This window comes from Varanus komodoensis, unplaced genomic scaffold (assembly GCF_004798865.1).
Source record: "Varanus komodoensis strain SLA01 unplaced genomic scaffold, ASM479886v1 scaffold88, whole genome shotgun sequence".
Classification (NCBI taxonomy): Eukaryota; Metazoa; Chordata; class Lepidosauria; order Squamata; family Varanidae; genus Varanus; species Varanus komodoensis.
The window spans coordinates 411,470-436,740 of record NW_025336576.1 but is presented as its reverse complement, the minus strand read 5'-3'; the positions used below and the strand labels follow the sequence as shown (position 1 = coordinate 436,740).

Genomic DNA, 25,271 nt, shown 5'->3' with positions numbered 1-25,271 from the left:
CGTTCAGAATTCCATTTTTCAACTTTATTTCGGTGACTTCCTCACTCTTTAGGAAGGAGTGCATTTTTCTTCTATAATGCATTTTTAAAATTTTGTCAAAGCCAGTCAATTATGTCAGATGCAATCATTTGGAAACAGCCATCCAGATTTTGCAACTGAAATGCTGCACCTGGGTTCTGCTTTCCCCTTCCTTGAACTGAGAAACACATCTACGACATTGGTGTTGCGGGGAGGGGGCCTGCAACTGCTGCTTCCCCCCCCCCGCCTCCGGTGAACACGCTTTGAAGGACAGGTGGAATCACCTCTGCCATTTGCTTCTGAGAAGAACGGTGCAATGCATGGACTGGGAAAGCCATGCTGCTCTTTCCGCGGGACTGGAAATCTGCCAAACCTTCTCTCTCCCTTCTTAGGTTAGCTACTGTCCCCATGGCTAGGACCTTGACCCACCTGCTGCTCCATGAGTCGCCCCCCAGAGTGAGTCTACGTTCTCACCGCTCCTCCTCTTTTTCTTCACTTGCTTGCTGGGCAGGGTGGTGGCCTACATGGTCCAGGCCAGGGGACAGGTGAATGCACAAGCAGGCTGCAGTGAGGAAGAGCAGGACTGTGTCCCGGAGGCTCTTGTCTGTGGAACCCTTCAGGGAGTTTGTGTTAGAAAACCTGAGTATTTGCATTGCAGGATGCATCCCGCTTGGGGTTCTCACCTGTGCATCATTTATTTAAAAAAAAAATACTTATTTGTCTCTTTCTCCACCCCTGGCCTGTTATCTGAACTCCCCATACCAGGAATTCCTTTCCAAGTTAGGCCTAAGATGGAGTTTGCCTGTTCGCAACAGCTGCGCTATTTTGCACCTGTCTCCAGGATGTTAAAAAAAGCACGTTGCTTCCAGGAGCCTGAAGAGGAGCAAGGCTAGCCCGGAGCCACCCTCATTCGACGCAGTCAACGCTGTGAAGCCCCACCTTATTCTCTGCCTCCTGTTCTTGCGCTATGAAATTGGAGTGCCACATCATTGCACAAGGCATTTTCTTTCTTACTTCTGCGAGGGGCAGTCTAGCAAATGCAGGGGTTTTGAGCTTGCATCGCAAATGGGAAGAAACGCCCGTTGTTGCATGCTGCAGTCCTGTAGCAACTTTTTCCAGGCTCCATATTTCTGCCAATTCAACTTCAGGATATTTTAATACGGAAAGGCTTCAGATTTTATTTATTTAAAACATTTCTATGCCGCCCCCATCGCAACAAAGCCTCGGGGCAGCTCACAAGATGTGCACTTGAGACAGCCAGTCTCCTAGCGAGGCATCAAAGACACATTGGGCAGGTTTGTACGATCATCTGCCAGTCACACGCAGCCTAATTTGCATAATTACTCTCATCAGGTCCAGGTTTGGGGCTGGGCTACTTAAAACCACCTCGAAGCACCTTGTTCTGCGGTTGCCGGGTGGCCAGTGAAGCACCTCACCTCCCCATCCTTGCCAAGTCTGCACATCATGACGACTCTAATTATGCTTATTAGATGACTATTAACCGGCATGTGTGGGGAAGGAAAATCAGCCGTACTGCTTGTTTTCCCTCTGCCATTGTGCAAATTCAGCCGCCTGCAGTTTAGACGCTGCCAAACGCCCCGCCCTTTCCAACTGCAGGGTTAATTTTCCAGCCTGTAGTATTTACGGTTCCTTCACTCCTTCCACAAGTTAATTCCCTCTAGGCTTTGAATCAAACAACTATCCCCTGTGATTCTTGAGAATAACCACGCTAGAAATATTAGCCGTTCCAAGAGGTTTGTAGAAAAGTCTAGCAAATAGGAACTCTCAAAAGCACTGTCTCTTCTCTTTGGGGAACTCGGGGAGGTCGAGTGAAGTGGGAAGGTGAACGTGGACTCCTGCACTGAGCAAGGGGTTGACTCCGATTGTTTTTATATTATGCAATAAAGGCCCCGATTCCTCCTTAATCTGCCCTTATGGACTGATGGATCAACTTGCTCTCCAGTGGCTACAAGCCTCCACCTTTCCCAGCACCTGGCAAAAGTGAACAAGCAAACAAACAAGCTGCACCTCCATCCCCCTAAAATCAAGCCAAATGGGGGAGCGACACACGTGCCGTTCCCATTTCGGCCCCCTGCAGCATCTTGCCTCTTCACAAAGCCCCTGAGCGTGTGCAAGGGACCTGGAAGAGGAAACTGGAGGGGCTTGTTCCCCGGGCTGGTTTCTGTGGGCCGGCGCGCCCAGCCGCACGGGATCAGTGGCCATGGTGTCTTTAATTGGACCTTCTGTGCTACTTAGACGGCACCGCCGCTTGGCCAGGTGCCCGGGACGCAGTGGTCAGCCTGAAGCCCCACAGCTCTTGGGGACAGCCCTGCCAGCCAAGCGAGTGAGCAGTCTTTCACCGGGGCCTCGCTGGGAGGCCAGGCGACCCGCGATCCTCCCCTGCGCCACCTCCTCTGGGCCAGGTTCGGCTGCCCCATCTGTTCTCCCGGGTCTCCCAGTTCCCTGGACTATTGCGTGGCTGCTGGTCTCTTGTTTTATTGTTTGTTGGTGGTGGTTATATTGTGTTTAAATTTCCTCCCGTTCTATTCATACGGTTGTGCTTATATTGCATTTTAATCCTATTATGTTTTATGGCTTGGGTGGTTCTGGTTATTTATTTTTATTTGCATTTTTAAATATTGCACTGTGAGCCACCTAGGAAGCCTCTGGCTACAGGGCGGCATGCAAAGGTGACAAATAAATACGTTAAGCCAGCGAGCGAGCGAGCGAGCGAGCTTGGAGGCTGGAAGTGCTTTGAGTCATGCCTCCATGGCGCATGACGCAAAGCTGGCATGCACCACTTGCTGCGAGCTCTGGGTGTGCAACTCTGCAGGGGTGATCCAGATACAGGCAATGTTTTTGTTTATTTAGAGTTTTTGTATGCTGTTCCATCGCTTATAGCCTTGGGACAGCTCACATAAACAAACAAACATGGTACAAAAATACAATTAAAATCCGGAAACGCCCTGGCTGCACAATTAAAACCTATAAATATTAAATGTTATTAAAAATAATAAATAAAAACAAATAATAATAAAAAAAACAAATAACGACGGCACCAGGCGGACCTCTCTGGGGAGCGCATTCCACGGATGTGGCACCGCCACAATGTTACAGCGTTGGCAAGGGCAGCGTCCTTCCCGGGGCTGGCTGTCCCCAGACCAAGACCAGAGACAATATGACTTCCCATGCAAGAGCAGCTCCAGGGGGGCCCTCATTCCGGGGGGAGATTACTTCTTTAGAGGGAGCCCTCTGAGGGGCTGGGCTGGAAGGCCTCTGAAAGAACCTCAGGAGGCTGGATCCGGGGGCTGGGCAGGGGTCACAAGGACCCCCGGGAGTTGAAGCCTCAGCATCAGCCAGGTAAGGGAGCCCATATAGGAAGCAAAACGGAGCTGTTAACCCCCCAGCAGTTCGGGGGGGGGGGGGGCTGTTGTACACAACGCTGGCTCTTGTTCCTCCTGGTTCTCTGCTTGCTTCTTCAGTAGACCCCTTTTCTGGCTTTAGTAAAAACAGGACTGCTAGTTGCTTGACACTTGCATACACTACTGAACGGATGCAAATTTAGAAATAATTCTCATCATGGAAATAAATATGAGGACGTGTGTCTCATCGTAGGGCGAAGACTGGGATGCAGGGGAGACCCGGCCACCTGCTCATCTGGGAGCACAGTTGAGGTATTTGTCCAAGCTGCACTTCTCGCGGGTGGGCGGCTGCACAGGTGTATGGCACAGCTGAAAAGGTGGGCATGGGTCACACCAACGCTGCTGCGGGGAATTCCGAGGGGCTGGCGCGGGAGGCGGGCCCGGCTCGGGGCTTCTTTGCCCCTTAGCGCAGTTTGCTATGCAAAGGCGCAACGAAGGGGTGCTTTTTAGAAAGCGAAAAGCAGTCACTGATTGTTCCTCCTACCCCTCACAAAAAACATGAGGAGGAAAGGTGCTGCCAGGAGAGGCTCCTGTCCTCCTGACCCCCACAGAGTGAAACCAGTGGGACCAGCACCCCCATTCCGCCCACCCCAAAGCAAGCGAGGACAGCCGCCCAGATGCCTTGCCTGAACATCAGCTCCACTCAAGTCAGTGGGATTCAGTCATGAGGCCGATAAGACAATCCACTCCACTGCCGATGGAGCATGCGCTTCAGCTTCATGTTTGTGTGAGGATCAAGATGTGGGAAAGCTCAAAAAGGTGCCACAAACTTTTCAGAGGGAGGGGGAAGGTGCATTGCAAGTCAGAAAGTGTGTGGAGAGGGAACCGCAAAAACCATGGCAGGCTCCCCAGGTTGCACCAAAGCTCCTGCTCCACTGCATCTCTCCTCCTGGTCCCAGAGCAGGGCCAAATGTTTAGCGCACACACACACGTGTGCTGGGATAAAACGGCAACATACAAAACAGCCATGACGGGAGAGCTGTGGGACAGTATAGAAATAAATACTGTTTGGTAAGCTGTCCAGAGACACAAAGTGATTGGACAGGTTAGAAATATCCCAAATAAAGAAAATATTGACAATGGTCATAAGAAGAAATCCAGGAGTTGTTGGCAGATGTGCTACGCCAGTAATTCAGGCATTGCGCTGAGAGCCGGTGTGGTGTAGAGGCTAAGGGTGCAAAGCCGGAACTCAGGTGACCCGGGTTCAAGTCCCGCTCAGCTATGGAGCCAATGGGGTGACTCTGGGCCAGCCTGAGACTCTCAGCCCTGCCTACCTCATAGGGCTGTTGCTGTGGGCATAAGATTGAGAGCAGAAGCTTTGGGTTCTTTTAAAAAGGAAAAGGTGGGATTTAAATCAAATAAATAAAAAATGGCAGGAGTGTGAGATCGCCCCTGGAGATCTGTACGCCTGTCCAGGCCACTCCGAGGCCCGTTCCTGCTTCTTTGATATATTTTTTAATCTTCATCCCAAACTTGGCCCAGGGAGTTCGTCCAGTGGGGGCTGCCTCCAGAACAAGAGGACAGTGCCTTTCAATAGCAGCCTGGAAAGGGCTGCAGGCAACTGTCCTTCTGTGTGGACCTCCAGGAATGGCATCAGGCCAAGAGGGCCGAGATTAATGGCCCATGTCCACTTTGCAGAGACAAACACTGTACTCAGGAAGTTACTGCACCCTTGAGAAACCACATCGGAAGATTGGAATGCTTGAGAATAAGGACAAAGGAGGAAGCAAGCAAGAGACCCACGAGACAAAACGGCTGCAATTCTCTCTGCCTCTTGGAACTGCATCAGGTCGCCTCTGGGCAGCTCTTTTTCCCATGGACAGACGGAAAAGCACACTGAGAGAAATAAGGAGGTGAAAAGAAAGGGAGAAGAGGAGCGGAGAAGGGAGGAGCGTGCAGGAGATCTTGCATTGTCCACTGTAGCTCTGCCCCAGGAGGGGCTGGATGATCCAGTTTCCTGTGCAGAGGGGCACAAAATAATCTGCCCACAGCTTCAGTGGGTGATTAGAAGGAGGCACTCCCAGAGCAGGGACTCATGCAGAGACGCAACAGGGAGAGCAGACTTCCTGGTGTGCCTTGGTCTGGCTGGGCCTTTTCACTGTTTAATATATTCCTTGTGGCACAAAGTTGGTGGAGTTTCTGCTTCATAGGTTCTTGTCCCTGCTTGAAATATCCAAAGACCCTCGGCTGGCTTTTGGCTTTACATTAGGGATGTCTGGATCCTGACCCTAAACAAAACCAAGAACTGAAGGCCTCAAAATGGCCTCTGCCCACTGAGTTACAAAAGCAGAGGCCCAAACAACGAGATGGTGTGGTGTCATGGTCAAGAGCATGGGCCTGGGACTCAGGTGATCCAGGTTCTAGTCCCTGCTCCACCATGGAACCAGCTGCGTGACTTGGGCCCAGTCACAAATTCTCAGCCCAGCCTACCTCACAGGGTTGTTGTTGCGAGGATAGGATTGAGAGAATTATGTAAGCTGCCTTGAGTTCCTTGGAAAGAAGCTCCGTAAAGATATAAATGTATTGTTTATATAACAAACGAACGAACCCTTTAACTCTTTCCTTCATGCACTTCTGCCACACCCTCCGTTTGGCTACTGCTTTGCTCGGGCAGGTGCGAGGTGACCCCTGGCAGTGTGCCTCCTCCTGATCCCTGGGGAGGGAAGACAGACGAGGGGGGCCAGCAGCCCTTTGCTTCTGGGGTTGTGCGGAGGAGGCTCTGGTGAATGCAGACATCTCTGCACCCGTGTGTGTTCTGGGGCAAGGAGCTGAACGGGGGGGGGGGGGGGGCGGTCAAATGCGGCAAAGGGCCACCTGCTGCCCACCTCTGCCTTTTCCGGCATTTCAGAAAAGGCCACTGCACCTAAACGCACGGCCTACTGATTTTCCCAGACCATCCACCTGTGTCAGGAGTGGGAGGCTTCTCTCCCTGCCACCTGTTTGGATAATTTCACACCAGCCCCAGCCCAAGAAGGTTCGCATTCGCCACCACTGTGCCAGCACTTTCCCGATAGCCCGTTTTCAGGCATCTTTTGCCCTGGCTCTCGTAGGTTGGTTCCTTGAAACTTGGCAGGGAAAGTGCTGCCTTGGCCGATAAGAACCGTGCTGCACAGAGTCGGGGCCAGGGAGAGGCCCCCCTGGCATGTCGGCGCAGTTTCCAAAGGGGCGACTCTGCCGCTGATTTGCAAACCCTGCCCTTGTTCTGCTTGTTATGATTTCTTGAGGCAGCAGGCTCCCCTTTTAAGCTATGAATAGCCCAGATGGGATTAAAGACTTTTAAAGGGGCCACGGAGCAAACGGGCTACTTATTCTGATGATTTTAACAAGGACTTTCATCCTTAAAATGTTTGCTTGCTGTTCCAGTGAGTGTATCTTGTACAGGGCTAGAGTCCATTTGCTGCAGTCAATAACTTTTTGGGGGACTTCAAAAGGCAAGGGGGCTGCGAACGGGCATCCTGATGCTTGAAAGCAGGGGCTATTGATCTCTGTGGAATTGGCTCCCAGCAGATAGATGTACTTAGTCTTGGCCTAAAATTACTTAGAAATCCTATTGAACTCTGTACAGGAGCCCATAAGCCGAGATGGTGACCATGAAGCTTCTGCTAGGAACCAGCTGAGATGCCGATTCTAAGAGTTGGGAGGGCCTGTGGCAGAGGGTATGGCAGGTGTATTTGCAACTCCCTCTCTTCATCCTGTCAGAGGGCTTTGCTTCTCGCTTAGCTGCCCTGTGGGCTGGCATCCCTGCGGGCCTGACTGCCACCACCGCAAGATCTCTTGCTTGATCCTTCAATGCCAGCTCAGATCCCACTGGCCTATCCTTGAAGCTGGCTTATTTTTTTCCCCAGGGTTTTGCACTTGTGTATGCTGAAATGCATGTGCCATTTTAATTCCCAGTTCCCTCTCAGCCCAACCTACCTCACAGGGTTGTTGTTGTGAAAATGAAACAGGTGACGGGAAACATGCTGCCTTAGGTTCCTTGCAAGGGGAAACAAAACCAGATGATAAATGCAAGGTCATGATAGCATTAAGCAAAGGGGGTCCAGGCTGGGGACAGCAGGAGACCCCCTCCCCTTTTCCACCCCATTAATTACTACAATAATGGAGCATCTGCACAGCGTTTCTTTTTGCCTGCGATACAGGCGTGTGTAGTAACCTGATCCTACGTGTGCTGACTCTGAAGTAAGACGCGAGGCATTCAATAGGTCTCCTCCAGAGGAAGCAGCCACCGAACTGCGTCTGCTCACCCTGCCTCTTACAGATTTAACCAGCAGCTTGCAACCAAGCAAAGGCGCAGGGCTCCGTTCCCTTCCCAGGAACGCGAGGCGGGTTACAGCCCTCTCCTCCTCCTCTTCCCCGGCTTGTCCCACAACGCCAGGCTTGCGAGGTAGGCCGGGCTGGCTTCGAGGCCGGCCCACGTCCCCAGGCAGCTCGGTGCCTGAGCGAGGGCCCGGGCCCGGGCTCTCCACACGCTGGCTCCGAAGTATGCGCAGGATTTCGCCCTCTTAACGAGGGCGGGGCGCGTGCTCACCGTTGTGCCTTACTCCGGAGTAACGGCTGCGGAGCGGCGGCGCCACCCCGGCCCCAAGGAGCGTGCTGCGGCGCACGCCTCCTCGCAAGCACGCTCCCGCGCACGGGCCTCCTGCGGGGCCCGGGCCGCTTTTCGGGAGGGCCCGTCCGTCCCGGGCGCTGCGCCCGCCGCGGAGCGCTGGCCTGGCCTGGCCTGGGTGAGTAGCGCAAAGCTCCGGCGCGCGGCGGCGGCGCCGCCTGGCTCCCTCCCGGGCACCCGGGCCGGGCCGGGCCCCGGAGCCAAGCGCTCGCCGCTCGCATTGCGCCCCCGCCGCGGCGCTTTCCCGCCAGGCCCCGTGCAAACGTCGCCTTGCTGCGCTGCCAGCGGAGCCCCGGCAGCGGCCGCTCCTCCACCCCGCGGGGCACGCCCTTCGTGGCCGCCAGCGCTTGGGGGGTCTTTCCTGGGCGGGAGTCTGTGCAAACTCTCAGCCTGCCCTTCAAAATCCGAGGGTTATTTAGCGCGGGGGCAGGAGCGTGCTTGCCCAAAACAACAGAGAGCAAAGACAGGAATTCTCTTACTCTGCGATGGATATCAGGCCTTCCTCCTTGGAAAAAACCCAAGGTGCCTCACGAGGGCCATCTCCGCTCCGTATTGCTCTCTCAACAACCCTGTGAGGTAGGTTAGGCCGGGAGACACGACCTGGCTGCAAGGTGGGCTTCATGGCCGAGTGGCGGCCTTGAATCGGGGCAGCGGCATCGCAGTCCAGCACCCACTCAGCATGCTGGTTGGCGTGGTCTTTCTGATTCAGCCCTCAGGAACAAAGGCTTGCCCATTTCGCCCCCCCCCCCCATTCCTGGGCGTGTGTTTCACTCTCTCGTGCCAGATAGAGGTTTGTTGGCATTTGTGATGGGGCGCTTGTCCGCAGGGGCCTGTTGGCTTTCCAGGGTTTCCCAGCCACCTGATCCTTTTAACTGGAAATACGCCAAGCCACGGCTGGGCCACCACCAGGCTCTCCAGCTGCCACAGACAGCCTGTCTGTAGGAGGGGAACGATGCACGGCCCACCGGATGCGGCTGCAGGGCACTCTCTCCCACATCTCTGTCATGAACGCTGGCCAGGGCTCTCAACACCTGGAGCATCATGCAGGCCTGTGGGCTGATTTGTGCTGCCTGCCTCAGCGTGGCAGCTTCCCAGGGCCTCGGGCAGAGGGGCGTTTCCTGGCCCTGGCCCGGGTCGTCCTGTGCAGAGCGTGGGTGGGTGGGTGGGTGGGTACATGGGTGGCATCGTGGGCTGGCGTGGCAGCATCGCATCCACGCTGTGACCAGGCTGTGTGGCCTTGGAGTGGGCCGCTCTGCCTCTTTCTTGAGCTCCCGTTTCACCCGTGGGGAAAACACGCCAACTTACTGCAAGGGTCCATGGAAGACAACAAAGCGAATGTTTGTGAACCCTCTTGGAACACGTGAAAGTCTGCATCAGGTTGCTTCTGGCAAAGGTGGTGCTCATTTTGAAGGGCCCTCCGATTCTTCGCAGCGGAAGGCATTAGAGGGAAGCAGTTTTGAGGGGAAAAGCTCTTGTGTATGAATACCATCTAGTCACAGCTGACACTTCTGCACCACACTCATGGTGATGTGAGTAAACCTGTTCCCTGCCTTTAAAATAAATCCATCTTCTTGGTTTTGCATCCGGAGGGTGCTTGCCATGCTCTGTATTCACATATAATTGGTGTCCCTTGGCATTGTTAATTTTAACTGGCCGGTAAGGCCTTTTGGAACAGGGAGGGCTCTGTGCTCAGAGAAACAGGCCTCTGCAACCTGGTTGAACTTCATCAAATGCAAACTTTTAAACCCTCCGAGTCTTGAATATTCGGAACAGTATAGATTTTTAGAAGTGGGCAGTGGAGCGGGGGAGGTGCAGAACAGAACTGGAATCCTTAACAAGCCAGATCAGTTGGATGGTAATGGGAGGCATTCATTTGTTCGGCGAGACGCTGGCTCCCCGCCCCCCCATCCCCAGCCAGGGTCCCCCAGTGGAGTGGAAGGAAGACAGGTGAAGACCTTTTTATTTAAACGTCATTTTAATTGTTAACAATATTTACTTATTTATCTGGCCAGGGCGACTTCTTTTCTTTTGTAACTTTTCTTTTATAACTTTTCTTTTATAACTTCTTTTATATCGTTTATATTTTTTATTTATTTTATATTATTAATTTTAATTTTATATTGTTATTTTTATATTGTATTGTATTTTATTGTGTTGTAAGCCGCCCCGAGGCTTCGGCAAGGGGCGGCATAGAAATGTAATAATAATAATAATAATAATAATAAAGGAGACAGGTTGAATTTCAGCACTATTGACTTTAGAGGCTTTGGCTGAACAAAGGTAAACAGAAATGGAAGAGCAAAAAGGTTTTGCGGGAGCAGCCAAGTTGAAGATGCTCAGGCAGCCCTCTGCAACCCTGAGCCCGCCAGGTGGCTTGATTGCAGCCATTCTGGTAGGTGCTGGGGGCATCTGTGTTCTCTGGCCCCCTCCCATGGGTCCAGGGAGCCTGTGGAGGCAGGGAAATGGGATTGCGCGCATCCTTGGGCCCTCTCCAACATTGCACCTGTGTGGCTGCAGCCGAAAGGTGAGACCATGCAGATGCAGTTGGGTGTGTGTGAGCGAGCTTACCACAAAACCAGAAAGTTGGCAGTGCGGCCTGAGCGTGCGTTTAGGTCCCATCTCAACATAGCACGGGGCGACATGAAGGGGCCGGGATTTGCGAATGTGGGGCTGCGTCTTCTCCTTAAGCAGAATGCAAGCGTGCCAGCGAACAAGGCCGGCTTATATGGGGGGGGGGGGGGGGGGTTCTGCCATCTGATCTGCTTCACATCCCTCTGACACGGGCCAGGGACACCCAAGCTGCTGGGTAAGTTTGATGATGGGCTGGGGACTTGAACCCAGATCAGCCCAATCCCCTCTGGTGCTCTTTATCAGTTGCACGAGGTCTTGTTTCTACATGGCATTTTCCACTTCGCCACAACGAGAAGCTGGAGCTTCTTCAGCGTTCTCACAGCTTACTGGCTTATTGTACGATGCTGTCTCCAGGGGTGGCTTGGACTGAAGTGCCATCAGAACGAAGATAATAGTCAGCTCTACATCTCATTTGCACCTACACATCCCGGAGAGGCTGTCAGGCTCTTGGATGCCTCTCGGGGGGTGTTTGGGGATGGATGAAGGTGGGGAAGGCGTAATCCAGACAGGAGTGAAGTGCTTGTGTTTTCAGGCTGTGCTGGAAGAATGGCATGGAGGCTATTGAAACTTGGCAGGTTCTGCAGGGGACGTTCCCTGTGTCCTGAAGTCACAGTGCTCTCTTGAAATTGTGCCAAGGCCTCATGGCTTTCACTTCTTATATGGTGTACCAGAGACAAGGGCATACTATAGATAAGGGCTGCTTCTGCTGTAAGAATGAAACTGTTTACCCCACCAAAGCAGCTTTGTTCCAGAAAAAGGAGATGAGCCCCGGGTACGATAGCGAGAGTGTGTTTTTGTGAACTATAAAGTTCATGGCAAATGAAATTGATGCCTTGCTTGCCCAATACCTTTAGAGGGCCAGAATGGATTCCTTGCACATCCCTAGGTTAGATTATCACAAGCAGTCTGCTAGCTGCACTGCCTGCTGGTGTATTTCTGAGCACAATTTAAAGGGTTGGCGTTACCCTTAAAAGCCTTGGAAGGTTTGGAACCAACTTTCCTATCAGCCTATCCACACTTGAAGAAGTCAGCTCTTCTTACTTGATCACCTTTCATTTAGGTGGCAAGTACATGTGACAGGGACTTTTTCGAGTGGCCCCACACTTTTGGAATGGAATGCCATTGAGCTTCTATCAAGCGCCAACCTTGCAGACTTTTAGGAAGGCTGGGGAAACGTACTTGTTTACTCTGGTCTATCCCAGTGATGTGTTTATATTTTATTATTCTTTTAAGATAGTTTTAATTAATTCACATCAGTCTATTTTATTGTTGCCAGATGTCTGGCGGGGTGGGGTGGGGTGGGGTGGGGTGGGGGGAATTCTGCCCTGAAAGGCAGCCTAGAAATATTACCTAGCAATCAATGCTGGGACATGCTGGGAAGGAAGCGTTTTCTCTGAACCTGCCTAGCATTGTACCTTTCGGGATGTGAACACCTGAGGAGGGGTGGAATTTTGGCATGGTGGAGAGCTGTCCCCCCACCAGATGCTATTTACTAACAGGCAAACTGGAAATATGGGTAGGTGCTGGAGAAAAGAACTTTAACTGGAATGAGTGAAATGCTTTTTAAGGCAAGTCACAATTTTCAGTATATAGGTTTAAGATTTAAGTGTGAACATCAGAAAATTAATGTGCATAATGTGTAATGTGCAACACTCAAATATTTTACTATTCCACAATTAAGTCAATATCCAAATAAGCTGCTAGTCTTTAATATTGTAACCATTTGTGTTTATATATTTATGTCGAAGCAATGCTTGTTTTTCACTACAAATGTTGTGCCAAATGTTTTTGTGGACTGGCCTGAAGTTATGGGTAGAGAGATGAGCGGGTCTGAACATGGGGCTTGAGGGCTGAAGCTGAACGAAAGCAAGGCCTCGGGGCAGCCCTTAAAGGAGAGGGGAGCTTCGACTGAGGAACGGCAGAGCACGATTGCAATTCACTTACACCACTTATATACAGGGCCTTGCACAAGTATTCAGCCTCCTTTAATATTTTGTTGTGTTGCTCCTGGAGTTGCAGTGCATTTAATTGGCATTAGTGTCCTTGCTGTGCACATGATATTTTGCTCTGGGAAGCTGCAAAATATTTTTATGGAGGCACAGAAGTTCAGTAAACGGAGAGAAACTGGGCCTTCTTGGCTGCAGAAGCCCCCCCCCCCCCCCCCGCCGCAGGCATGATTTGGTAGACGCCCCTTTGGCCTTTGACGCAGCAAGTGTTCTTGGGTGAGCTTCCTGCAGCTGGATCTGGCCGCGTTTGGCCCTTCTTCCGGGGAAGTCGCTCCACTTCTGGCAGGCAGGATCGGGGCAGTTAGTGCGCGACGACAGTCCACTCTTGCTGCAGATTCCTTGCTGGATCAAGGTCTGGTCTTAGACTTAAGCAGGGCCTAAGCCCAAGCTTGAACCGCATCCTTTCCTTGCCGTAACACAACAAAATATGGAAATGTCAAAGGTGGCATTGCATGGCTCTTGATCTGTCAGTCTCTCAGCAGTTTGCGTAAGAAATACAAAAAGTACATTATAAAACAGTAAAAGAGATGCATTAAAATGTTACCGAAGCAGGAAGGGTAGCGCAAGCACGCGGGGAAGCTCGAGTGGGGAAGAGGACCGTCTTCACAGATCTGCGGATGTGGGGCTGGGGACGGCCGGGTGTGCCAGAACCCCTGTTTATTCGGGAGTCACTCGCCCCTTCAGGCGCCAAAAGCAAGCGGGCAGCAATTGTGGCGCTCTCCCCTTGCACCTGCTTCTGCGAAGGGGGCCGTGCGGGGGCACAAATGACTGTTCGTGGAGTTCCTGCCCATGTGCAGTCTTGATAGGCCCCAAGTCTCCCCATGTGGGGGGGGGGGGCTCTGAATCTACAGATGTATGTATGTGGGGTCCACTGGGGCAATTTGGGGGCAGCCCAGGAGGGTTGGGGTGCTAAATCTTGCCTTGGGCGTTGCTGGGGTTGCTTGTGCAAGCTAGTGGGTGAAATGCGTGTGTGTGTGTGTGTGTGTGTGTGTGTGTGTGTGTGTGTGTTTCCCTGAGTATATTTGCTGGGATCTGAGTAAATCTGCTCCCTGTTCTGGGCCCGGCCCGCCTCTGACCTGGGGGAGAGAGTGGTGTGTGAAAAATCCATTGTGATATATCAGAGCTGCATTGCAGAGAGAATATTTGCAGGCCAAGACCTTTTTATTTAAACATTATTTTAACTGTTGGTTTTATTTATTGATTTTAAATCTGCTACCAGGATGTCTCCAGTATTTTATGTATTTTTTTAGAACTATATTTATTTATGTATTGGAAGCCGCCCCGAGGCTTATGCGAATGGGGCAGCATTCAGGTATTCCAAATAAATACATATTTTTCCTGCCCCAGGAGGCTTTTCCAGCCTTCCGAAGGGCTTCTGCTTTTACTGTCTTCTCCTCTCGCTCCTCATGCAGGATCCGGCCCCTGGGACAATTGATTTCTCAGGCAAAGAGCTAAACCTCTGAAACGCCTCCAGTTGGAGGGGAGATTCTCTCTGGCTGGGGTTGTGAGATGACGGATCCATGGGGGGTGGAAAGGACTGCCCCCCTTCTTTTAACCAACTCGGGTTTTTCTTCACTCCCGGGCTGAGGGTGTGGTGAATACAGGGGATTAAAGCAACATGTTTATTTTTGTGCGCGTGTGGGTGGCAAATACTGCTTGCCTGTGGGCCGTGGAGGACAAGCAGGTGGTGTTGGCAGAAGGGCAGCCCCTTTGCCCCGAGGCTCCCTGGCCCTTCCAAGGATTTGCCCAGCAACTGTCAACTGGGGTGGCAGAAGGCAGACGGTTGGCACATTCGGGATGCAGACATTTCCAAGCGGAATAAAGATAACCCGTCAGTGGTACTTTGGCCAGCTTCTTCTGGCTCTCTTGCAGCATTCTGTTTGCTGGATTCTTGCAAAGGGTGAAAGTACTTTTCTTATTCTGCAGTCCTGGAAGACAAATCAGGTGTCTTAATTGTGCACGTACACCCAGTCTTGAGAGCTTTGGCTATGAGGCGGCACAGGAATGCCAGTCACAGTCATGGAGAGCATACGCAGAGAAGCCGGTGGACTGAGCAGCAGGCCGCTGCAAATGCCGGACCCTCTGTGCTGGATTTAATTCCATGATCTTGTTTTCTGGCTTGCACAGTTTCAGGGAGACCAAAGAGAACTTCCACCTGGCTTGGGAAACACCTGCCTCGCAGCACCGGCCAAACGTAAGTGACTCTTTGTATTCTTTCTGGATTCTTGCATTGGGTGAATGCAGCCGTGTGGTTAACCTGCCTAGGATGAGCCGTGATTTTGGTCCCAAGGCAAAGACTTGCAAGGACCTTGTCCTCGTGAGGACGCTTGTGAGGGTGGGCTGGGTGGCAAGGCCTTTCCGTGCACTTCCAAGACGGGATAAAGAGCTCGTGCACATTGTATTGCCCACATTGTCGGATCGTGCACATTGCATGTGTCCCACCCTTAGCCAAACATCCAAGCCAAACCAAGAGAATCCAGAACCTGTAGCAAGCAGGGTGGGGACGTGTAGCATCTTCAAGGGTGTTCAAGGACAGGCTGGACGTCCACATGGCAGGCATGTTGTGAGCGGAGCCGGCTGGAGCCGGGGGTCAGACTAGATGGCCCGGGAGGCCCCTTCTGACTCGCTCTGTTTCTATGTTTCTATTTTTATTCTTTGAAAATAAGCAGAGGTGCACAGTTTTGCTCATTTTGAACAACTGTAGCTCTGTTATTTCTGGAGAAGGGCAGAACATTGAAGTCTTGACCCCTGCAAACTATATTTAAATATTTCTTGGTACCTTTCATCTACAAAAGAACCCCTCTCTTTACAAAGTTCCTCCAAAGACTGCTGTTAAACTGTGCCTAGAGGCTCCAAGTGGAGAAGAAAATCTCGGCTGCCGGGAGCACGGGCGCTTGATTTCTGCTGAGGCCTGTGTTGAAGGAGAGCCATACTGGGCAAAGGGAGCCCTGAAGGCTTGCTCTTCCCCAGGTGTCCCGAGGCCTGTGTTTCTTCCGCAGATGGAGGCCCTTCCCATAGACCAGGGGCTGAAACTGGACATTGCTGTGCCCTTTTTGGGCAGCTTCCGGCCGTTTGTTGGGCGTTGCTGTCAGAAATGTACTCCTAAGAGCTGGGTAAGCGTTTGGGGAGGACATGCAGGAAAAACGGGTTGCATTTATTATTCCTTTGCATATTTGCTTACAAGCGACCTGCTTGCAACATGCTCTCTGGGCAGCCATTGCAGGATAAAATTGGTAGCCTTGCGCAGAACAATGGATTGGTTTGCTGCTGTTGTTTTATCTTTTACTGAGTGTCGCCTTTGGTGGTGAAGGAAAAGGTCATTTGTGAACTCATGCAGACCCAGAATTTGGGGCCATCTAATGAAGTTGTCAGCAGTAGATTGAGGAAAGGTGGAAGGATCGACTTTTCCCCATGGAAGTGCATAATGAACCAAGATGATTCATCACCGCAAGATGATGGGCACTAACTTAGCAGCCCCGGAAACAGAATTATGACCCTGGGGTGATTTCCACTAAGTGCCTTGACTGGCACTTTTTTGAATGACTCAAACGTCACCCCATCCCCTGAAAAAATAAACTGTGGGCATCTTTTCAGACATTTTCTCCCCCGCTCAAGAAACAACTTGCTGAAAGGTCTCCTTAGAAGTAACCCGGACTATCTTCAGCGGCCTTCCTCGCCACTAAGAAGCGTCTTCCACAGTGGAGCCTGCTCTTGAGAAAGTCAAGGGCGCACTGGAGGGGGCTTCCCCTGCTTGCTTTGGGGAGGTGGCGAAGGGGTGTGCTGCTCACACTTTCCCCTTTTCAAATGCATTTCACTCAGCCGAAACACAAATGCAAAAACAGAGGGATCCTAAAGGGCTGAACGCACATGCCCTTCCCAACACCTTGAACTTCTCCTTCACCCTTTTCCACCTACATGGCTTCCAGTTGGAGTCTGGGCCCAATTTAAGGTGCTGGTGGTGACCTATGAAGACCTAAACGGCTTGGGTCCGGGATACCTGAAGGAGCGCCTCCTTCCATACATGCCGCCCGCCCCTTGCAATCTGGGGCAGAGGCCCTTCTCTGGGAGCCCTCCTTGAAGGAGATTAGGAGGGTGGCTACCTGGAGAAGGGCCTTCTCTGCGGTGGCACCCAGATTGTGGAATTCGCTCCCCAGAGAGGTTTGCCTGCCATCACTTTATTCTTTTTGGTGCCAGGTGAAAACCTTTTTATCTGCCCAATGTTTTAAGATCTGATTGTTTTAATTGAGGTTTTATTACTGGTTGGAAATGTTATTAGGATGCTGTGTTTTATTTTACATTTTGTATGGTTAAACCATCTCGAGACTTCGATATGGGACAGTATAGAAAAGTTTTAAATACATAAAAATAAAATAAGTTGCATTTGTGCATGGCACCGCCCCCCCAAACCCATTTTCAACTGTGCCATGTTCATCTGTGATGAAGGCATTTTGAATACCTCGACTGCGTTCCCTCAGTAGCAGAAGGGGCTCTGGCGTCTGTCTTCCTAGGCTGTAAGGATGAGGGAGCCGGCCGGAGCTGGGAGTCAGACTAGATGGCCAGGGGAACCCTTTTGACTCACTGTTTCTAGGAATCTATCAATGACTGTTGGGCATTATCAGTGAAAGGGGAAGCCGCTTCAGAGGCAGTGCTGCTTACGAACTTCTAGAGTTATCTGGGGTCAGATTCTGGTCTGATTGATCTGGAGGGATCCTGTGGGGGGGCGAGCTGGGTATGCTGCCATGCCTTAATGGTGCAACGTGGGTTAGCCGCGATGGGTCATCCACGGCCAGGAGGTCTTCGGAGAGGGATAAACCAGTGTGGAGAAGTGGCTAAGAGCACAGGGCTGGGGCTCGGGCGATCCGGGTTCTAGTCCCCGCTTGGCCATAGAGCCAGCTGAGTGACTTTAGACCAGTCATGGACTCTTGGCCTGACCTGCCTTGCAAGGTTGTTGTGAGGATAAGCTTGAGAGCAGGACAAAGAGAATGATGTCAGCTGCTCAGAGTTCTTTAAAAAGGTAAAAAGGTGGGACATAACTCTGATAAAGCCCCCCGGTAAGCTTGCAACAGAGGAATCCTGGCTTCTTTTGCTCATGCCAATCGAGTCCTTGAGGTGCTTCCAGCTAGAGCCAAAAGTTGCTGCCTAGCCGTGGGAGAATAAGGGGGAGATCACAGCTGGAGTTAGATCTTGTCCTCTTTCTGCCTTCAGGAGTCGCTCTTTCATAAGCACTTGACCTCTCTGGGATTCTGCAATGTGATCAAGATAACAGAGGAGAACACAAGGTAAGCTGAGCGAGCTGAGCAAATCGTGTAATAGCGTAAACATGCTGTTCACAAGGCAAGGACCAAGGACCGCATTCGGGAATTGTGGGGTGACCGCCTGGGGCAGGGGCCCTGTGCAGTCTAGCAGGGCACGCGGCAGGCACGGCTGCGGAGAATGTAGGCCTGTGTTCTGCAGCGCAATCCGCAGGGAGGCCTTCCCCTTCTCACGGAAATGAATGGCAGTCCCCCGGTTATGCCCGAGGAGCTTTGGCAGCTGGCGGCCTGGTAGTTTTTGGCTCCTCGTGCGCACTGGGGGCGTGGGGGGACTGCCGTTTGGTGCCGAAAGGTCCTAGGCCGGCCCTTCAAAGTGGGGTCTTAGATCGGCCCTTGCTTTCCCCTCTTCTCACCTCCACCCCCTCCCCAGCCCAGCTTGTTCAAATAAAAACGTAGATAACAAAACTTTCTACCTCATAGGAGTTGTGTGAGGATTAAAGACTTTATTCTCATTAGCCTGATTCCTAATTACTTTAATTGTAGTTCATGAAGTTCTTTGATAACTGAAATCCGTGAAGTGCTAAGTGTTGTTAACAGCAGGAAGAGAGAAAGTGCTTGATTGATACCACAGCCAAAGCAAAGATTCCTGCTTGCGGGGATTTCAAAAGAGGGGGAAGCCAATAGCTTTCTCACTGGACCCCCTCCAGATGTGTTGGAGTCCATCTCCCATAATCCCCAAGCAAGATTCCAGTCCCTGGATGGGCAGCCAGTTGCGTTGTCCAACCCCTGGGTAGAAAAAGCTGAGCAGAGCCCTGACTGATCGACCCTGAATGACGTTTTTCAGGGCTGGCAGGATTCTCAGGCAGGAAACCTGAAGTTTTATCACTTAACGGCACCGTCTGCCTGGCGCTGTCATTATTTCTTTTTCGGCACCAGGTTAAGACCTTTTCATTCCAACAATATTTTAATAACTTTTAATATTGGTTTATATGTTTTTCACTGCAGCCACTGTGGATCTGTAATTCATTTGTGTTATATTTTATATTATTTTATGTATGTAAGCCGGCCTGAGGCCTTCGTGACAGGACGTCATATAAATATTCTAAATAAATAAATAAATAAATATTCTACATGAATAAATAAATAAATATTCTAAATAAATAAACTAACTAACTGACTGTTCTGTGCATTTTAAAGCTAGATTTCCTAATAATAGACATTATATCTAGCTCTTTAAAAACAGCCCAAGTTCCAGTGAATTGCAAACCCTATTTCCGTAGCATGGAAACAAAATACAGCTCCTGGATACCAAAGACCAAGAAAATGGAAGGTATATAGGCGTAGCTGTAGTTAAGTTTGCTTATGTATAAACCCATTTCTGTATTGCCTTTTGACTCCAAGCAACAAAAAGACACCTGCAGTTTGCTTAGAACGAATTCTCACTGTACAATTAAAAGAGCATTCAGCCAGCAAAAGGTAAACCAAACGGTAGCTGAATGTTGGAGCTGGGCTTGGTTAAGCTTAGTGGGGAGCCACGGCAGTCTGTGGGGTGATCTCTCACTCAGGTCCGATGGATTTCTGTGCGTCTGCTCTAACCACGACTAACTCCCCGTCAGCCCCGTTCATCTTGTCACCACACGCAATGCCTCGCAGAGCAGCGTGGGCCTGGACGTGCCGGCCGCCTCGTTTGGCCCTGAGCAGAGCTTTCGGGTGGGCTGAGCTTGTTGCTGCGACAGTTGCTGTTCCCAGCAGCCTGTGGTTAATCTGAAATGGGGTTAGTGGTCAGCCAGGCAGCCAGTCTAAGGGAGCGGAGCTCAAGCTGGCCGGAGCTGAGAGCACATGAGCATCATGCTTTCCTTGGGAATTCCGTGGGAACGCCGTGCGTTTGTCACGGAGGGACCAGTCTTGGCTTCGCGAACTGGGCATCCAGGGTGAGCCCGGGGCTCGTATTCTGGGCAGCTTTTCACCCCCACCTTTTCAGCTTGTATCTCTAGGGAATGCTTCCAGGGTAGGGCCATTGCTATTTACCTGCCTGGACGTTCTCTCCTCCGCCAGGTACAGAGGCTGGCTGGTCAGGAGACTTTGCCTGTGGCTCGCTGCCTGCGACTGGAAGCTTCCCGCGGAACCCCCCCAGGATCTCCGGCAGCGCATCTTCCACAACGAGAGGTACTGCTGCGCCGGAGAGGGGCCCCGGGGGTGGTGCAGCTTTGCTCTGCCTTCCTGTCCTTAGAACAGGCCCAGAGCTTGGACCGCTGGAGTGTAGGCATGGAAGAGTCTATTTGCCGGCCGCGTGCTGGCTGCCTCGTGCCGCAGTGCTCCTCAGCGAGAGCCGGACCCCGCTGTGCTTTGGGCAGCTGAGGCCTGGCACTTCCAACCAGGCGCTTGCCGGCAGGAGGTGTGTTTGCAGCTGGATTCCAGCGGAGCAGCGCCATCCGTGGTGGGAGAGCAGCAAGGAGAACTTGGCCGGGCTGAGTGGCAAAGCTGGAGTCCTTTGAGCAGGGCCGTGTGGACAGGACCCGTTCCTGGTCGAGGTCAAACGTCCGCCTGGCCCCCATGCTGCTCTTTGCAGCAGTCAGCTGGAACCCCACAGCAGAGTGCTGCATTTCCACTTGGGTTCCCTGGAAAGCGGGGCAGCTGTGGGAGATCTGGAGTTTGAATGGGAGAAGGAGAAACGCTTCTCTCTGTGTGATTTCGCTATCCCATCCTCAACCAATCCACATCTGTCACGTCCCCTCACCTTTCCTCCTTAGAGTGAGGAAGTCCCGCTATTTCCTGTCTTCCCAAGGGAGCACCACAAAATGGCTGCGCATTTTGTTTTATTCCGCTGTACTGTTGTACCACCCTGTGATTGTATAGGTGGAACACAGAAGGAGGCAGAGAAAGAAAACCTCTGGGGAAAAGATTGTGTACAGCAGGCTCTTTCTCCTGGGGTGGGTTGAATCCTTGTGCAGAAAAGCTCGTGGTTTCGAAGGCAATGCAGGAATTGGTATCCCCGGATGCTGGATGGGGTTGCAGGCTTTAAGGATCACCATTTCGACCTGGGAGTTGCCGTGGAACAGAAGGATGTCGCCAAAACATCTTCTCTCAGTCAGAGTTTGTTCGGACAAAACTGCCGGGATCCCTGGCCGACTGAGGGTGTCGTTTGACAAGCAGTGCCGAAAGCGCTTTTAAACATGGCTTGTGTCCCTTGTGGATGAATAATGCAACACTGAAAGAGGGAGCTTGCCTTTAAAACCATCACTGCTCTGCCGAACTAGTCTAGATCTTCCACGAACGTCACTACGGTGAGAATGGTTTAAAAGGGAAGTTGCGATTGTCCATGGAATTTATTTATTTATTTATTTATTTCAAGCTTTTCTATCCCATCCCCTGCAAATGTCTCAGGATGGCTTACAATAAATAAAGCTGTTGATGCATTAATCAGTTGGATACCACGGAACTCACTGGGCCAAGATGGGCCGGAAGAGAAGGAAATAATGCTAATGCAAAGACAACCTTGGCTTGGAGTCCATGGTGGCAAAGGGATGCATCCCATATGCACTTCTGTGCATCCTTCTGGCTCTTCTTGTGAAGCCGTGGGACCTTATTTTAGGATCCTTCCCCCTTCCTTTTTTTTCTTATTGGAAGAGGAATCCTCCTATATGGATTTTTTTCAAAAGTGGGATTCTTTATCTTCCAATTGCTTCAATAATCTAGAAAAGGCAGTAGCAAGATACTGAAGCCTGGAAAAAGTTAAAAACCATAATTTGATTTGATTCTTGAAGCCCATGTATTAAGACCTTTTTAGTTACTATTTTATTGCTAGTTCTTAAATTAAGTAACACTGTAGTTGTGATGTGCTGACCAATCCTCTCCAGTTCATGGCAACCCTCCAAATGGAAGCCCTCCAAGAGGCCCTGTCTTTGGCAGCTCTTGTCTGCGCAGCTCTTTTCGATCGAGCTGGTGACATCCTCTTCTTTTTCAGCCTTTGACTCTCCTTAGATTATTGTCTTCAGTGAGCCTTGTCTTCTCGTGAAGGGCCCAAAGAACTGCAGCTTCGGTTTCATCATTTTTGCCTTCAGGACAAGTTCTGGTTTGATTTGCACCAGGACCCGCTTAAATTAAAGTACAGTACAGAACATAAAAGTCGACGGTAGCGTCTGAGCTGCCAAAAAGCTGTGCCCAACAAATTCTAACGAATATCCTTGCAACCCATGCTTCGCTGTATTGCCTAAAGTTACGGCGCTTAATCCCAAAAAGCCAACGAGTATATCTCAAAAACTTTTCACAATGGATCTTGCTTTGCATTTTATTTAACAATTCTGCTAACTTGGCTGTGATTTTGTGACAAACATTCTCTATTGAAGGGAAATGGTCTGGTTCTCCCACCTTGTAGCACATTTTGTGGCTGTCAAGATCTTTCAAAGTCCGATGTTTAAACGTTTCAGACTTTTAGGCAGGGACCTTCATTGGGATTGGTTTGCATCTGTTGTCAGACAGAGGCAGTGCTTCTGTTGATTCCTACGAAGTTAGACTACCTTCTCGCCCTGCCTCAACTTCCTGAGTCATGCATGAGAACCGGCTTCTCCATAATTGTCTGCAGTGCAATTTTGTGCCCAGACAGTGTCCCCTGGATAGGGCGGGCTAGCTTTGTCATTTGTGGAAGGAGCAAAACTCCCAACCAGTAAGCTTGCAAGTTGCATCAAAGCCGCAGTGTAGAATCCTCTCCAGAAATGCAAAATGTCTTTCACGAAAGCAATTGCCAGGTATTTTGAACTCTCTCTACAAAGCTTTCAGATCCCTTTTTGTATGAAGAGCTCCTCGAACTAATCAAGAAGCTAATGAGTCTTTCCATAAAATCAGAAAAGCAGCAAAAATTGTCACTTGGATCCCAGTACATTGACATGAAATTATCCAGGAACTTGTTTGACAGTAAGAAGGTCAAAAGTAGCTTTGCAGCAAATAGAAATAATTGCTGTGTGTCATTATTTAATAATTCTCTAAAGAATTCATGTACTCAAGAGTCTAATTTTTATTGCCATTTCAAAATCTTAATCTCCTAATTTAGCTTTGGTTAAGCTATTTTTAAAAGAATATCCAGTAAAAATTCAGTTTTTATGTGCTTTTGGTTGTACTTTAAAAACAAAAAGTGTAATTTGTTGCTACCTAGAGATATTTTACTGAAGTTTCCATCTTGGTATAATTTCAGTGTCATTTCAAAATGTGCATTTCTTCAGGTTACAGACAATGTTTAAAGAGGCTTATGTTGAAGCAGCTATCTTGACCAAAAAAAGTTTTTCAGTACTTGCTTTAAATCTTTTAATAAAAACAGTATTTGATGCACTATAACCTGTACATGCCTCCAACTTCTAGTTATTTCTGAATACTGCTCAGGGAAATCAGCAGCAGTTGGGTAGGAAACATGGGGGAATGGGAAATGAAATTTTAGTGGCACCCTTCCTTCAGTTTCTGCGAACGCTCCGCAGCGCTAGAAAGCTGGGAGATGTTGGAGGCAACATTTTGAGAGGTTTCCGTTGGGTCAGCAGGTTTTGCAACCTGTAGGGCATGTCTGACCAAGTAGCCACCGAACCAACAGAGAGTGTGGCCATTAGACATGATTGCTGAATCATTCCATTTTCAGCAACCTGGTAAAAATAATTGTCATTCTGCAACCTCAAAAAGAAGCCAATTTCAGTTCGTTAGTTTATTCATTTTTATTTAGTTTATTTTTTATTTATTTAAAGTTTTTATATCCCGTCCAATACCAGCGTCTCTGGACAGCTTACAAAAACAGCAACATACCAACAAACAACACACTGCATCCAACCATTAATGATAAAAACAAAGATAAAACCAATTAAATGTTAAAATGTTGGGAAAATAAAAAGGTTAGGGTTCAGGGCAGCTCACATTGCAATATAAAAATACAAACACAAATAACAAGAACAAACAAAACCATGAAACATAATAGGATTAAAATGCAATATAAATACAACTATTTGTATCGAACAGGAGGAAATAAGCACAGTATAACCAATTGAACATAAACCAGCAGCAAACCAATAAACCAATCTAAAAACAGATGCTAAATTTAAAAAGTCTTAACTTGGCACTGAAAGCGAGTCAGCAAGCTCTGTCTTGACTCTGCTAGGGCTAATTTAGACGTGCGGCTTGGGCTGTGGGCAGACATTCAAGAATGCAAAAATGGTCTCCTTTGCGGTTGTGGAAACTGCACTGCACTTGATGCTGCGCACGTGCCTTGTCCTGCTTCGTGATGGGAGGGCTTTTTCCCTGTGATGTTGCTTGGATGGCTTGCTAAGATGTTTCAATCCCCTTTTTCTGACCAGAGTACAAGCGTTTGTGTCTTGCAAGGGGCAAGGGGATGCACCGGCCACGGACAAATCCGTAGAACAGTGGATGAGAGAAATCCAGAGAATCCTGAGCCAAATGCAAGCCTCTCTCTCCCCTTTCCTACTAAGGTATGAAGTCTCAAAGGAGGTGTCCCAAGCGTGTGTGTGTGTGTGTTTTAATAGTGGAGACGTGCAACAAGATTGGCGTCCGGAGGCTGGAATCTCAAGTTTGGCGGCTGCTTCCTAACATTCTGCCTCTGAATCGCTTTCCGTAGCAAATGTTTTACCGATAATCCCCAGCAGGGGGCTTCCTGATGGGATTGCCCGCGGCAGGCAATTCTTGGGATTTTTTGGTGGGGGGACTGGCCTGGTCTTACTCTCTGCCCCCCAAGACCTATGAATGTGCCACGACCCTTCCGCTCTTGCTGCACTGTTCAGGGTGGGCTGCCTGCCATGGTTCATGCCTCGCGCAGTCCAAGGAAAGGTCCAAGGAATCCCAACTTGTCTGCAGCATGTTTTAGAGTTTTGAATTTGCTTAACTTGGGGACCAGCAAGTGATTGTTCAGAGGTTCAGCAAGAGTCTGACCTGCTCAGCTTTTATCACCACATTTCTGTTGCTGTTTTTCATTAGCCTTCCATTTTAACCCCTCCCCCCCACCTCTGGAATAATATATTTCAGCCATTCAAAAGTGTGTGTACTGTGACCTTAAGGCAGTGCTGAATTGGAGGATATAAACAGCCTTCTGTCCTTGCTGATGAATTGCTGCTGGATGTTAAGAACTCATGGCTGGAGGCACTTGAGTATTTCAGAAGATTTTGGAATGATGTCTGGGATATAATTTGTCAGCCCATCAGTCAGCAATTGCTGATAGACCTCTTAGTGGAGCAGTGGAGCATCTTTGTGCTGTCTTTCAAGGTGGACAGAATGAGCAAGAGTTTGGAAGGGGATTATTTTGGGAATTATTTTCTTGGATAGAGCAATACTGGAGACCTAAAGTAAGAGCTTA

General features: G+C 50.1%; 1 protein-coding gene across 1 annotated transcript in view; it reads left to right on the top strand.

The window, feature by feature from the left end:
* Positions 1-15,682: 15,682 nt before the first annotated feature.
* Positions 15,683-25,271, top strand: part of GPAT2 (glycerol-3-phosphate acyltransferase 2, mitochondrial) — a 35,194-nt gene continuing 25,605 nt past the window's right edge. The window contains exons 1-4 of the mRNA XM_044417362.1: positions 15,683-15,796; positions 17,889-17,962; positions 19,991-20,101; positions 24,262-24,393. Coding sequence (XP_044273297.1) covers positions 15,683-15,796; positions 17,889-17,962; positions 19,991-20,101; positions 24,262-24,393 — 431 coding nt within the window. The remainder of the gene's footprint in view (positions 15,797-17,888; positions 17,963-19,990; positions 20,102-24,261; positions 24,394-25,271) is intronic.